This window comes from Castor canadensis, chromosome 10 (genome assembly GCF_047511655.1).
Source record: "Castor canadensis chromosome 10, mCasCan1.hap1v2, whole genome shotgun sequence".
In the NCBI taxonomy this organism is placed as follows: Eukaryota; Metazoa; Chordata; class Mammalia; order Rodentia; family Castoridae; genus Castor; species Castor canadensis.
Window position 1 is genome coordinate 11,547,104 of NC_133395.1, and position 14,696 is coordinate 11,561,799.

Sequence of the window (14,696 nt, forward strand, 5' to 3'; positions counted from 1 at the left end):
GAGCATTCTCACTTCATGATTGAAAAGGCAGGGGACCTGGATCCTGCCCAGGGCCATCGGTCACAAAGCGGACCACGAAACCTACTCCAAGCCGAGCACGGGACTCAGATGCAGGAGACAACGACCCTAGAGATGCGCCTGGCGCTGACAGCACCCCCGGACCTTGTGGTTGCGCGTGGCCCAGTCGCAGACTTCGGAACTGGAGATTCAAGGGGCGGTGGGTCCCCAGGGCGGGCATGAGGGCCCCACGCAGGTGTCGGGCCTGTGCACAGGGTGCGCGGGGCCTGGGAGACCCGAGAGAGACGTTATTGTTACACTGTAACGAGTCTGATTAACATGCTCCTGACACTTTCTCTTAGTTTCTCTGGCTCCTAGCAACAGCACACAAAGGCGCAGGATTGTCTCCGGCTCCGCGGGGACACGGGGCAGCCTTTGATCTGCCACCATTACAGCCGGGCTGCGCGACAGGCTCGTAGGGCCCAGGCAGCCCGCGGCGGGCGGCCGAGCGGGGCCCGCAGTCCCGGCCACCGGGCCGCCGGCTCCCCCACTGCGGCTCTCGCGGTCCCCGCCGCCCCGACGGCCGCTGCGCCCGAGCGCCGCTCCTCGCGCGCACCTCCTCGCACCTCGCGCGGGGCCTCCGGGGACGCGGACGGTGCGGTGCGACGCGGGACGGCCGGGGTCGCTGGTCTTCGGGTCTGGGCCTCCTCGCGCTGATCGCAGTCCATGGCGAAGAGCGCGCGGCGCGGGCACCCGGACCGGGACCGGAACCCGACATGTCCTGGCCGCCAGCGCGCAACAACTTCCCACGCGGCGCGCGTGTCCAGGCTCGCCGTGCCCTTCCCGTCGGAAGGAGAAAAAGGAAAACCCAGCTGCTCCCTTATAATGGAGAAAACAAACGAGTAAAATAATCTAAAAAGGAAGGACTTAGTTACGCAGTCCCGTAAGACTTTCATAATAAATTCTCCGCAGGCTTCCGCCCGCTTAGCTGAAACTGGGTTGAACGCGGCAAACCATCTCCGAGCTGGGGAGGCTGCCGGTGCCGTTCCACGGCCAGCCGCTGTGGAGGTGTGCTGCCAGGTAATTACAGGAACCAAACAAACCACCACCACCACCAAAATGCACCGCCACAGAACTGCAGAAAGCTGCCGGGTCCCACCGCGCAAGTTTGCAGGTATAAGCTGGGGATCGGAAAGTCATTTACTTTCCATTTTGGTCGTTCTCTTAGCTCCCCCTCCCCTGGCCCAGTTTAAACTAGAGCGCGGAAAGAAAGGCTAAAATTACGGCTTTAAATGTGGAAGTCCGGTAATTGCTGTCCCTTAAAATCGGCCGGTGAAGACCTCGCGCGGGGGGGAGCTGGAGGCTCGGACCTCAGAGTCCGCGTCCCTGCCCTCCGCAGTTACAGACCCGTCCCGTAACCCTCGCCGGCGTTAATGTGCACGGGGTCCCGCTGGAAATCTTATGACCTGTTTTATACCCTCAATTGCTTTCCTAGCGCTAAGGAAAAAGTAAAAATAAAAATGGAAGTTTCAGGTCGCAAGATACACCCAAGTTCTAAAAGCGGAATGTCCCTCAAATCAAAAAGCTGCTGCTTTCTTCTGTTCATGGTATCTCAGAAAATTCCATGTCCCCAACAGAAAGTCAGCTTCCTGAACTCCCACCAAGCTCCCACAAAACTCTGGAGAGCAAAGGTCAGAATGATACTTATGTTTTAGAGGTGAGTCAGCACATGGTTTGTTCTCTTTACCCAGCAAAACAGGCCAAACTTTCAAATTCAAATCGGAGGCCGGGAAGTCTTCATTCTGCAGGACACTGTTTCACCCGCCTGTCCCTGGAGGAGAGCAGGTGAAAGTAGCCTAGACAGTAGTTCAAACCTTGGACATCGGAAGGGAAGGTCCCCAGATGCTCAGAACTCCCTAACTGTGCTCAGAGACTGGGCCCCCTGAGACCGGAGTTCCCTTGATCGTTTCAATAAAACATGACTATTGATATAATCCTCTATACATTAAAATGAGGTTGTCACAGATTGTCATTAAGACCTCAGTAAAACAATGAAGACATTATTGGGTACACTCCCCACCCCAGGCAAGGTATTAGGGGAATAAAGCAATCTTACACCACACGGGTCCTATTGAGATTAATGAAAAAATTATGCAAAAAAAAAAATCTCAATTTCATTTTCCCGTGATGGGGTTTTGCATACATACAGTCAGACTTGCCTTGCACCTGATGATTTATTAAACTAATCTATGGTGATCACCACTGATGTTCTCAACTCAATCTTGTCCTGGCTCATTTTCTAAGTAATTGTTTCTCATTAGTTCTGATAATGTTTTAATAGTGTTACCCATAATTTAGCCTCCAAGAATTAATAACAGGGGGGTGATACGGGGAAGCAAGTGGCTGTGATGAGCTACACAAAATATAAACAGGTATGGTTTTTAATTAATCCAATTTAGCTGCCTTCCTGGGCTGGCTTCCCGGCAGAGGAGTTGGGTAGACCGCATTTCCCATGTTAGCTGTGGGCGCAGTACATATCAGCTCGCTCACCACAAGGGCTGCCTCCCACCTTCACCCACCACAGCACCAGAGAGGCAGGCTAGAGAAGAGTAGGAATATCTCTACCTCTCCTTGTCCTGGAGTTCTGTCTGTCAAAGGTGTGATGGAGCTCTGGCCATGACTGAACACGTTAGGGTCTTTGCTCAGAGTGAAACCTTGGTCTTTGTTTTTGGAGTCTAGCAGGTCCCAGTGTCATGATCCTACTCAGAATGGGACCACTGGGTTAAGAATAAGATCAAGCTGATGTTTGAGGAGACACCAAACAAGGTGTAAACAGGGTGCAACTTCAGACAAGGACAATCCAACGTGGTGGGGACCTAAGGAACCTGTGGGCCTCTTGCTGGTGGGGAAGAAGGCCTAACTAGATCCAGCTCTCAGTACCACCCAAGACCTACTAAAGGACTGTTTTTCCTGAGGACTCTATGCCTTTGGTCCTTGCAGGTGTAGCTCCCTCAGAAGGAGGCTGTGGCTTGAGGAGGGCCACCTGTATGCATTTGGAGGCTGCCTGCACCATTGAGGAGGAGACTAGAACCTGTGCCTTTGGTCCTCTCAGAGCTTATCTGGCTCATTGCTTCTTCTAAGACCGTCTGTGTGTGTGTGTGTGTGTGTGTGTGAGTGTGTGTGTGTGTGTGTGTGTGTGTGTGTGAGACAGAGAGAGAGAGAGAGAGAGAGAGAGAGAGAGAGAGAGAGAGAGAGCCTTCCTTTTGTCTCTGTGCAGTCCTCTTGTGTCTGTGTTCTGAACAGAGACTGAGTGTGAATACCTGTGGGCCTGGCTTACCCCATGCACACTTGACTTCATGATTCCCAGCTGCAGCAGGGGCTTGGTGTGGGTACTTCTTTAGGAAGTTCGGCCCACTGTCCCTGTCCTCAGTCCTGAAGCATAGCCGGGCTAGAGGCCAGTTGCATCTGAAGGTGGCAAGATGGCATTTTCTTCCTTCCCAGTTCCAGAGTGAGGATGGGGATGGTTTTCACTTGCCTTTCCAGAAACTCTGGGGCAGCACAGGGCGACCCAGGTGAGGGGTGATGATGCCCTAATGAGGGGCTGGAGAGGCTGCATGGGAGGGGGGGAGATGCACTGCTCAAGACAACGGCCCCCAGCCTGGTATGCCCCATCTCAGGTAGAAAGCTGTCTCCTTGGGTCCTGTGTTTGGATCTGGATCTGGTTCCTTCACATCTCAGTTGGAATAGGGTCTGCTTCTTCCTGTCCTGCACTGGGATAGGTGGGGTGCATGGACCTCGTGGCATTTTCTGACTCGATTTTGGGCTGCTGATGCTGTTGCTGGTAACTAAACTTAACCTCTACTCACTTCTTAGGCTTCCTGTAGGAATTGGAAGAAAGTGGCTAAAAGTAGACCCCTGGTTGGGGCACACGCCAGGGGCCAGAAAGGGGAAAAACCAAAAAGGCATAGGAGGAGGTGAAAGATGGAACTGAAAAACAACTGTTTTCTATTTACAAATTTAAATCAACAGAGCAGCCTTCCCTGCCGGGTTTGTCTAAGAGCAGCAGCATTGCTGCTGTGTAGGTCATGAAAAGGTTGGTGTAGAGTTTTAAACTTCCCATTCTGTTAATTTCTTAAAGAACAGTTGTCCAGAGTCTCCACACAAAAGCTCATGATTTAATGAGGAACAGAAACAAAATCTCTGATTGTTGGTGTTTCAAACTTCATTGGCGTCCTCTGGCACGGACAAGTTGATCCTCGCAGCTTCAATACCCTTTAGCCTTCAATATAAGAGTACATGCTGAATAGGGAACAATGGCTGGTTGTTATGTTTATTTACCCTTACTACAAGCTGGGTTAACCTCTTCAAAACAGCTTTACTAAGCCAGTTAACCACACCACCCATATGACCTGTAGCAGCATCTCTAATGTGATGCAAATCTCACAGGGGCCATATGCACCAGCCCCATGGCTTTGTGTCTTCTGAGACACTACAAGTTTATGGCTGAGGGAGTCCAGTCCCGGCCTTACATTTCAGGCGGGGGTGGGGGGGTGGGGGGAAATGGCCTCATTGGCGAACAGTTAAATGGGAAAATAAAAGATGGAGGTCGTGTGTTTCTGCATTTATTTTTTAATTGCCGGTAACTGTTGACACAGAGCATTCACCCAGGAGGAGAGCTTTGGCTTCACCATCCTGCAGTTCGAGGATGTGGGTGTAGCATTTGGGGGTTGAGGGTGCACAGGAATTGGTTCTGAGTTTATTTTTGAAGGTATCTTTTAAAGCCAATATAATACTTAACAAGGCTTTCAATCCTATCTCTGTTTTTATCATATTACAAGACCTCTTAATTTTGTTATTATTTTTAAAAAGCTTGGCCTTTCTTTAAATTATCTGTGGTCTTGGCTGAATAAAGTGGGAAACATTTGCTAACAGGAGAAGGGTGGAGGAAAGATCTGTTTCCCTAAAGTTCAACTTCCTCTTGCCACCCATCTTTCCCCAGGAATTTATTTTCCCGTGCAATCATAAATCCATATTTGTAATACATTAATAAACAATAATAAAATCATAAGTTTGGACCCCAAAGGGAGAAAGTTCATTTTAGAGGAATAACTGGCCAGTAAGGCAACAAAAACAAAAACAAAAAAAGCGTAATTAACATGAGCTGTGAATGGAGCGAGGTCCCAATCTGACATGCTAACAAGTTGCCTTGAGTATACGGTCTGGCTTTAAGAAACCCACTGTATATGTTCAGCCCACCTGATGAGAGCTTCATTTCACAGATCATTTTTCCCTGATGGATGTGGCAAGCGTAACAATGTTCTGAGCCTGCTTCAGTAATGGCATGTCGATCATACTCCCTTGGAAAGTAAAAGCTCCCTGGAAAACAGAGAACACAAACTTCCTGAAAGAATGCTCGGAAATTATAGGCTTCCTTTCTGTGCACACTTGTATAACAAGAACATTTTAGATTCTACCTGAATTGAGCTGACTTTCCTGCCCAACTTTTGAGAAAGCCAAAGTAAATTGCAGGGGAAAGATTTCTTTCTTTTCTTTTTTTTCTTTCTCTCCTCTTCAGCATTTTAATGGAAAGGAAAAAATCATCTCCTGACATGAAGCAGAAAACAACTATGGAAGGAAAATTTCAATGCTTCCTTATATACCATTTTTGAAATATTATATAAGACTTTAAAATGTATTCTGGTAACTGAATATTGTTTAAAAAACTGCCTGATTAGAGTAACAGCAAAATGCTTCCTCCTTGCATAACATAATTGAGGGGTGTCACTGGATGGTGATGAGCAAATGCAAAGTATGATTGCGCTGAGTGAAAGAGACTAGGCTGTTTGGACACACAAGGAGAATACAATGACATGCAGCTGTAACAAAGAAATCACACATCTGTTGACTGATGAGACTGGGTGGCATCTCTGAGATACCCTTGTGTATCTCCATTTTACCACTATTTTGCAGGTTCTTTTTTTTTTTTTTGGTAGTAGTAGGGTTTGAACTCAGGGCATCATGTTTGTGACGCAGGTATTCTTCCACTTGAGCCATGCCTCCAGCCAGTTCTTTTTATAAATTTTCTAAAAATGCTTATTTATGTGTCATGTAAAAAGCGAGGGCCAGCATAGTTAAGGGATCTTCCAAGGTTCTATGTCTAGGAAACAGAGCTATGCTAACACTTGGGTCCCAGAGCTTTGTGTTGTCACCAGAGACTCCCATGTTAAGATAGCTGGGTTTCTTTAGTGTATCAGTAAAGGGAAAATTAAATGGGTAAAAGGCAGCATACCCAGAACCCTAGTTAATGTCTGGTTATTTATGTTCTTTTAATCACTTCTTTTTGCTGCTTATAGTCACAGTCCTTATCTTAACTCTCCTTCTTCTACCTGTTGGCAAGGAGGTTGCTGTGATTGGGGAGCAGGTGGTCCTCTGAGACCTGAAGGTGGGTTGAAAGACTCTTAATCCTTACTGATTATGGTTCATTTGCATACCGTGCAGCCCATTTCTGGATGCTTGTCCACAGTCAGTGCCGTGCTTAGGGTTTCTGGGATGTGTGTGCTGAACTCCCACAATGGGAGCTATGAGGTAGTCATTTGGGGCTATATATACATATGATGGGAGTAAAAACCAAAACAAAACCCCTAAAAAACAAAAACCCCCCAGAGAAATTAGCAGGAGATTCTTAGCAATATCTTCAGAATTTATCTTTCAGTCAATAGAAATTTCAAAGCCTACACACACATTAGACTTTGCCAGTAGTGCCTGACCTTCTCAGCTTTAGACTAATGAACTGGAGTCCTGTGAGCAAGTGTGTGAACCTAAATCCTGTACTGTAAGTCACTTCATGATCCTTTCACTTGTACTACTTATACCTCGGATTGGCCTCTGTCTGATTTCATTCTGACTAACGCCAATGTGGGTCATCTTTCTGACCATGATGAATTTTGTGAATTTGCTTTGTGGAGGTTTCCTGGGTTAGCATTCCATGGACATCAGGGTGTGGGTCACATGCTGTTTTATAAGGCAATCCTCTAGTTTTCTGATTGGAGTAATGAGGAAGACCAAAGGCCTCTTGGTGATCCGCCCACCAAGTGGATTATGGCCCTGTAAAACAGCACATCTGTCCTTCGATGGCTTAAATAATAGACTGGAGAGACAAAATTAGCATAGATGCACGTGAAATCAAAACGATGCTCAGAGAATCAAAACGATGCCTTTGGGTCTAGGCCCTGTTGTCCCAACTGCTTTGCATTCAACATGCACATCAAAGCTGAAAATTACTTCATTTCTTTCTTTTATGGTGGCAGATTTTGCTTGATTTACTTTAGTTTGGTGGCAAACAAAATTTAGCATTTTTGTTCTGTGTTTATCTCTGCAAATTGAGGATTTTAGTGTTAAGAATTCGACTGCATGGTATAAATGTCCTACACTTTCACACATCGACCTATAACCTGGCTGTTTTTTTTTTTTAATATTATGGATAAACATGGGAAATGTAAGCAATCTGGTGCTTGGGATTTGGAAAAATATAGTTTGTCAAGGAGCAACTTGGTTTTCAGGGAGGATTTGAAGTATTCCTTAGGGATGATTATAGAGAAGTTTCAATTTCACTGCCTAATGCTGTCTTGAAAAATTGCCCATCTCAAAAAGTGCAGGGAGGGGCTGGCAGAGTGGCTCAAGTGGTAGAGTACCTGCATAGCAATTGAGAAGCCCTGAGTTCAAACCCCAGTACCACCAAATAAATAAATAAATAAGTTCAGGGAATTTCCACCAACTTGAAGATTCTTACTATAATTGTTTAAAATACCTTTAAATAACAATATGTTCATGGCTACATTCTTTAACAACCATGACAGCAAAATAGTAAGAGTGATAATTTTTTAAGTGGTTACTAATCCTAGGACCGGTGCCTGGGACTTCATGTTTTATTTCATGTAATAACAACACTTTGGAGTAGATATTATTATTCATTCCATTAAAAGTCTTTTTTTGATTTTGGTAGAAAAATACATAACATAAAATTTACCATCTTTGTCATTTTTACATGTATAGTTTGGTAGTGTTGTGTACTCATGGAGCTCCACACCTTTCTCATCCTGCAACACTGAAACTCTGCACCATTAAACAATGCCCCTTTTCTGCCTCCCTGTAGCTCCCTGGCAAACACCATTCTATTTCCTTCTCTATTTAAGTAATTTACTTATTGGTGGTACTGGAGTTTGAACTCAGCTTCGCACTTGCTGGGCAGTTGCTCTACCGCTTGAGCCACATTTGCAGCCTTCAACTCCTACACTGCTGCCTTTTATTCCACAGGGGCCTCATGCATCACTTATTGTCATAGATCCCTGCTCAGTGGCTGGGCACCTCTTACTGGGTACAGGTCTGTGATTTCAGACTCCTGGAAGTGAGAACCAGTATCCCAGTAGCATACACGTCATCTGCATGTGAGGGAAAATGGTAACCACAGGCTGTAGATTTTCTGACACCTTGGTCATTGCTGTGACAAGATAGACACTGAAGTAACAAAACTTCCTCAGATGGAGAAGAATCCAACTTACTGTCTGCTGAGGAAAGTAGTGGTGAGGGTGGTCGTTATGACAACAGTGACTGCATAGATGGGGAATAGTCACATATTTTGCATTTCTGGCACTTAGTACTTGAGATTTTTTTTTTCTCTAGGGCAAGTAGCTAGAAGCCAAACATTGATCTAATTCTTTTCCTATTTGCTTTGTTTTCAAGAACTTCTTTGCACACTCAGGGTGTTCCCTGGCACATCCTGATGCTGCTGCTGACTCCCTCAGAGAGGAATCTCTAGGCCAGCACTCAGGGTAATGAGAGCACGGCTGTTCCAGTCTTCCCCTCGAGCTGACACCTTTTCCTACGTGGTAGTGAGTCTTTTGCTCAGTGAGTTCACCATTTACCCATGACAGTTCCCAGTGAATTCCCAGCACTTTAATCAGTCAGTGTTAGGCTTTATTGGATTTCTCACTGTGATCCTGGTTGTGCTGTCTACTTGTTGAAGTCCTTCAGCCCCAGCCTGCCCTGTGAGGGGTTCTTCTTAGCAGTCAGCTGCTCCTTGACGCTCCTCACAGAAGGGAGGGATGTGCTCTCACCTGGACACTCTCATGGCAGGTCTCACTCCTCTCTTTCCTTTCTTTCCACTGGTCCCACTGGCAAAGTCCTTGGACAGGCCCTCAACGTGGCTTTGATTCACTCATAGTTTGTGATATTCATTTTAAGGATGGGGGTTTAGGTGTCAGGCTCTCAGAGCTCCATTGGGGAGGCTGAAGCTGCTAAGCTGGCTGATAGATGTCTCACTGGGAGAGCTGGGACGTCTCTCTCTCTCTCTCTCTCTTTCTCTCTCTCTCTCTTTCTCTCTCTCTGTGTTTGACTTCCTCATTGGGATCTGGCTGTTATCTTTCTGAAGCAGATTTTTTTTTTTTTTTTCCAGTACTGGGGTTTGAACTCAGGGTCTACACCTTGAGCCACTCCACCAGCCCATTTTTGAGATGGGATTTTTTGAGATAGGGCCTTACAAACTATTTGCCTAGGCTGGCTTCAAACTGTCATCCTCCTGATGTCTGCCCCTGAGTAGCTAGGATTATAGGTGTGAGCACCAGCGCCAGCCTAAAGCAGATTTGATGGGTTCCTCCATTTGCTTAAGCCCTGTGGTGGCTCCCTCTGGACTTAAAAGAATCAAGCCCTGTCCCAGCTTCGTGTCCTAACAGTGTAGTAGGACTTCGACCCCCAACACACACAGACACACACACTCTGTACTGCATTCTGCCATGTGCTGTGGTCTCTGCTCCAGAGGTCCTTTCCCTTAGGTCTGGCAAACTCCTGACGCTTTAAGATGTCTGAAGGTACTGCCTCCTCTGTGGAGGTTTCATCTCCCTGGTCATCTCTCCTTTCCCACACAGCCTCTGTGACAGCCTTTGTCCACTCTCTTGTCATTACTGCCTTTCTCACTATGCTAGGAGGCCCTTGAGGGTGGAACCAGGTCTATGACTTTCCAGAACATGCTCCCAGGACATGACAAGCACATAGGAGATGTTCTGTGAAGGCCGACTAGACAATGATGGCACATACTAAAGGAGCGCTGGAGGTTTAGCTCAGTGGTAGAGCACTTGCCCAGTGCTGGGTTCCCTCCCCAGTACCAAAAAAAAAAGGAGGGAGCAATAATGGGCTTGATGGAATAGAAAGGCTCAGGTCCACAGGTGGTGACTGGATTTTTGTTTTTTTGTTTTCTACTGCACGTGACTGCTGGGTTCCTAAGTCACTGTGAAACGTACAGTGTGGATCCATCCCAATTAGTCCTAGGGACCAGTCCCTGTATCCCACCCCATCAGGCTATGCAAGACCTTTGCCCACTTCCATGATCATTTACCATCCAACATATTCGGAACCTACTGTGTGTGGGCCTAGTTAGGCATGGGGCTTGCTTAAGTAGGGAACAAGGCAGATGTGTCCCTGACCTCATGGAGCTTTCATTCTAATGGGAGCAAAAGACATTACATTTCTAGAAATGATCATATACTTACAAGTGAGTACGCATGCTCAGAAAAGCAATGCACAGTGTAGCAGAAAAACATTTGACAGGGGACCTGACTAGTTAGACATGGCTCCCTTTGGGAAGTGATGGTCAAGCTGAGATGTGGAGGGTACTAGCAGATGCCCAGGGCAAGGGGGACAGGAGGGAAGGAAAAAGACCCAGGCATGTGATAGTTCTGGGTGGAACTTGAGTTCTTTTGTGGGGCCCCAAGCTGGCAAATGAGGGGCAGTGACAGAATAACTTCTTCTCTCCTTTATGTGCATGTGTCTTTCTTTGTCCTTGATCTTCCTGGGTCTGGTGATATTCACTGGCCAGTTGACTAACACTTGAGCCAAGTGTCAGCAAGACACAGCAACTGACTCAAATACTGTAATGTAAAGGCTGGAGACATAGCTCAAGTGGTAGAGTAAAGCCCTGAGTTCAAACCCCACTACTGCCAAAAAAAAAAATATTGCAATGTTGTGGGGATCAGCCTAACTCCTGCAAATGACTTCATAGTACGAGTATGTCATATACATAGTGCTTAAGGGCCAATGAACCACAGAGAGGAGCCATCAAAATGGGGCAGTGTGGCCAGGGGAGGGCTTGGAGGAACAAATACTTTTATTAAAGTCATGGGTAGAAGGTCAGGGATACCACTTGAGTGTCTACTGAGAGCCCCAAGGGACCAGAAGCTGCATGTAAAGTAATGTGTACGGAGTTGGCTTTCTCTGTTCTATTGAAGCCCTGTGTCTCTGGTCACCAGTGATTCCACAGACAAGGCAAATGAAAGAACAGAGGTTGAGTCTGTGGCTGAAGGGGTTTTTCTAGGGCTGAAGGCATGAGAACCTAACACTGCCTAATTCAAGCAATCTGGACAGGACAACACATAAATGTCAGTTCTGCTGCTCATTAGCTGCTAGATGTCATCTATGACAAAGCACACACACAGTTGGTCTCTACAGACAAAGATGTGCTGTGACACAGTGTACTAGGTCCCCAAGGCTTGCTCCTTTCTGGACCCCCGGGGAGGAAGCTGAGCCTCCTTGTCCTTGTCCTTCCCTTCCCTTTCCTCTGGATATTTTCTTTGTCTAGCAGGAATGGGCTGCCTAGTTTTGCCTCAGGGGCCAGCATTAACTTTCTGGGTGGGGAAAAGGATGGAATTTTCCCATGAGGAACCATGAAGAGCTCCTCTAACCTATGGTCTAGTTAACCATAGCCCTTGGGAAACCCTGGAAAACTGACCAGCAAACTGAAAACTGCAGGGTGGCAGTACCATTAGGGAGACTCATTACCCAAAAAAGTTTTTTTGGGGGTGGTGGTGGTGCTAGGAATTGAACCCAGGGCCTCGCTTGCTAAGCACATGTTCTTCCGCCCAAGAGATTTCATTGAATAGTACTTTACACGACCACAAAACATTGCCAGAGACTGTGTGGGGAAGGTGTCATTAGTTCAGTTTTACAGATGCAGAAACTGGGATTCAGTATCAGTTAACCTTTTTAAGGAACTTCTGAGGACGGAATTGGAATCTAGTTCTGGGGCTTTTCCCCCAAGTCTCAGACCTCTTGTGTACACTCAGTGTACACCAAGGTAAGGCAGATCACTGAATTAGTGAGACGACAGAAAACAATTAAGTGTTAAAAAGTTAATATACATTTATTTTAATATACTGCATCTTTTGAATTTTTATTTTGATGTAATTTATAATAACAACATAGCTATGCTATTATTTTAGAGATATTATTACTTAGGATGAGGCTGAAAAAATAATGTATAAATAATGGGCAGAAAGTATGTGAAAATGCAATTTTAATGACTGAATTTGGGAAAAATGAAACATTACATGCTTTCATTTTGAGCTGTTTGAAAGTTCTTACTATAATTATATTAGAAATATTAAAATTCAATAATTCAATATTTAAGCTTTAAAAGAAGCAAACCATTCCTTTGTTAAAAGGAATGAAAAAGGAGGCATTAGATCCTGGCATGTGCTTCTGGATATCAGTAACCCTTTGTTTTATGGATAGATATCTTTAAAAATTGTCATGAAAACAGTAAGGGAATGTTACTGAAGGCTTGGGAAACAGAATATTTTTTTAACACTTCAAATTGTAGTGATAATTTGATAGATATTTTGAATTAAATTTTGGCAGCCATTCACTCCTATTGCCAGATAATTTACAGATGCTAATGTATCTCTACATGAAGTTTCTAAAAGTTCAGCTGGAGTCGTTCACCATGGACAGCAATTCCCATTGTGCTAATCTGTCCTTGTCACCGTGACCGGAATTCATCAGATGACATTCCGTGGCCTTTGATGGGCAGCCATCGGAATGACTGTCAGGATGTAACAGGTGGACCATCTGAAGGGGGCTAGCTTTGCACCTGATGAGGGAGTGCAGTGAGAATGGGGTGGGAGCGATGTGCTGAGAGCCCGGGGACCCTTCACTGGCCCCAGCCTCAGGGCCAGGGCGGAGAGGGTGTGGGGGATGGAATCCACATAGCTGCACATCCCTCCCAGGCTTTCCCCATCTTTGCCCAATAAACCTCTGGCTCTCAAAACTCAGACTGCAGAGCCACCAACAGGGAACAGAATGGAGGCCCTTGTATGGTCCCTGTGCAGCTACACCTGTCAGGCCAGAGCAGGCCTGAGAGGGTACTAGGGGACAGTTTGCTCCTTGCAGCCCCTCTGTGACGTGCTACTAAACCAAAATAGAACATTTGCCAAGGTAGGCACATGCTCAGATGGTATTCAGTGGCCTGAGACTGGAATAAAAGGATCTAAAGACACAAGGGGAGGAAGGGTCTTGCTTCCTGGGTTTTCCCCTTTGATGCTGTTTGATATACAAGTTAGGAATATGGGCTTTGGAACTCAGCCACATCTGAATACGTGAATCCAGGAATGTCTAGTCCTGTTATTTGAGCCACAACAAATAAAGTTACTTTGCCAGCCTCAGTGTCTTCATCTGTAAAATGGGGTGATGATACTTTACTGTCTAGAGGATTAAATAAGTAATGCATGCAATGGCCTGTCACATAATGGGCTCTCAGGAAATGAGAGCTGTTATTGCTAGTACTGCTGTCACAGTGCTGTGACATGTTACCTCTGTGACTTCTGCCACCCTTTGGCAAAACTAGGACCCTTGTCTGAATATTGTTACTCCACCAGAACCACTACCACCATGATTCCAGGGACGGCTGCTACTCACCTTGCTATTGCTATTTTCAGAGCTATTTAACTGTGTTTACCACTGCACATCCAGTGAAAAGCAGAGCGTTTGAATCATGACAAGGCTGGATTTCAGTCTAGCTGTAACAGCTTTAAGAGTTTGTGGCACTGGGGATGCAGTTCAGTGGTGGAACACTTGTCCAGCATGGGCAGGGTCCTGGGTTTAATACCCAGAACCACAAAAAAAAAAAAAAAAGGAAAATAAAACAAAAGACCTTGAGAGACATGATGTATACAGTGAGTAAATGAGCAGAGGCAGACACACCTATGTCTCCTCTAAACTCTTACAGATCATAAACCTTGTCTCCAAGAAACGACTCAGGAATGCTGTATGTTGACAGAGCATCAGTTGGAAAACAAATCAGTTTAGAAGAATTTAGAAACTTATACTACTAGCTGGAGAAGACACTGATCAAATGTCAATAACGTGAGCCCAGGAGGCTGGCTCACACTGGAGGAGGTACTGAGACACAGGATACAGTTTTTCAGCAGATAACTGATTTGTGCAAAGACAAATCACCAGGCACATTTACAAAGGATGAAATTTCAGGGAATGTTGAAATGGAATGGATGTAAGATGAATAGGCAGCATTGACATTTTGCTTTTAAAAAGGAAGCATGAGATTATTAGTTCTAGCCTCATATAGAAAATAGAGAAATTCATAGATTGTACTTGGTAAGAAGTACTTGGACTTTATCAATAGTTTTTAGGAAGGCAGAGGAAAAAGAAGCAGCAGAAGGAAGTTTGGAAGGTAGATTTGGCAGGAAAAAGGTGGGAAAGATTGAGGCAACTGATCCAGAGTCGGAGAGCCGGGCTGAATATTTGGTTCACTTGTCTTAGTGTGTGAGCAGTACCCAATCATGTACAGATGGAGGGTCTCAGTGGATCAGAGCAATTCTTTTGTTTTAAATTATTTTAAAAGTTTGTTTTTAAAATCA

At 45.7% G+C, this 14,696-nt stretch overlaps 1 protein-coding gene across 1 annotated transcript in view; it reads right to left on the reverse strand.

Moving 5' to 3' along the window:
• Nucleotides 1-3,141: 3,141 nt before the first annotated feature.
• Nucleotides 3,142-14,696, reverse strand: part of Clybl (citramalyl-CoA lyase) — a 246,235-nt gene continuing 234,680 nt past the window's right edge. The window contains exons 8-9 of the mRNA XM_020160884.2: nt 5,254-5,373; nt 3,142-4,276 (exon numbers count right to left, since the gene is read on the reverse strand). Coding sequence (XP_020016473.1) covers nt 5,278-5,373 — 96 coding nt within the window. The 3' untranslated portion in view covers nt 3,142-4,276; nt 5,254-5,277. The remainder of the gene's footprint in view (nt 4,277-5,253; nt 5,374-14,696) is intronic.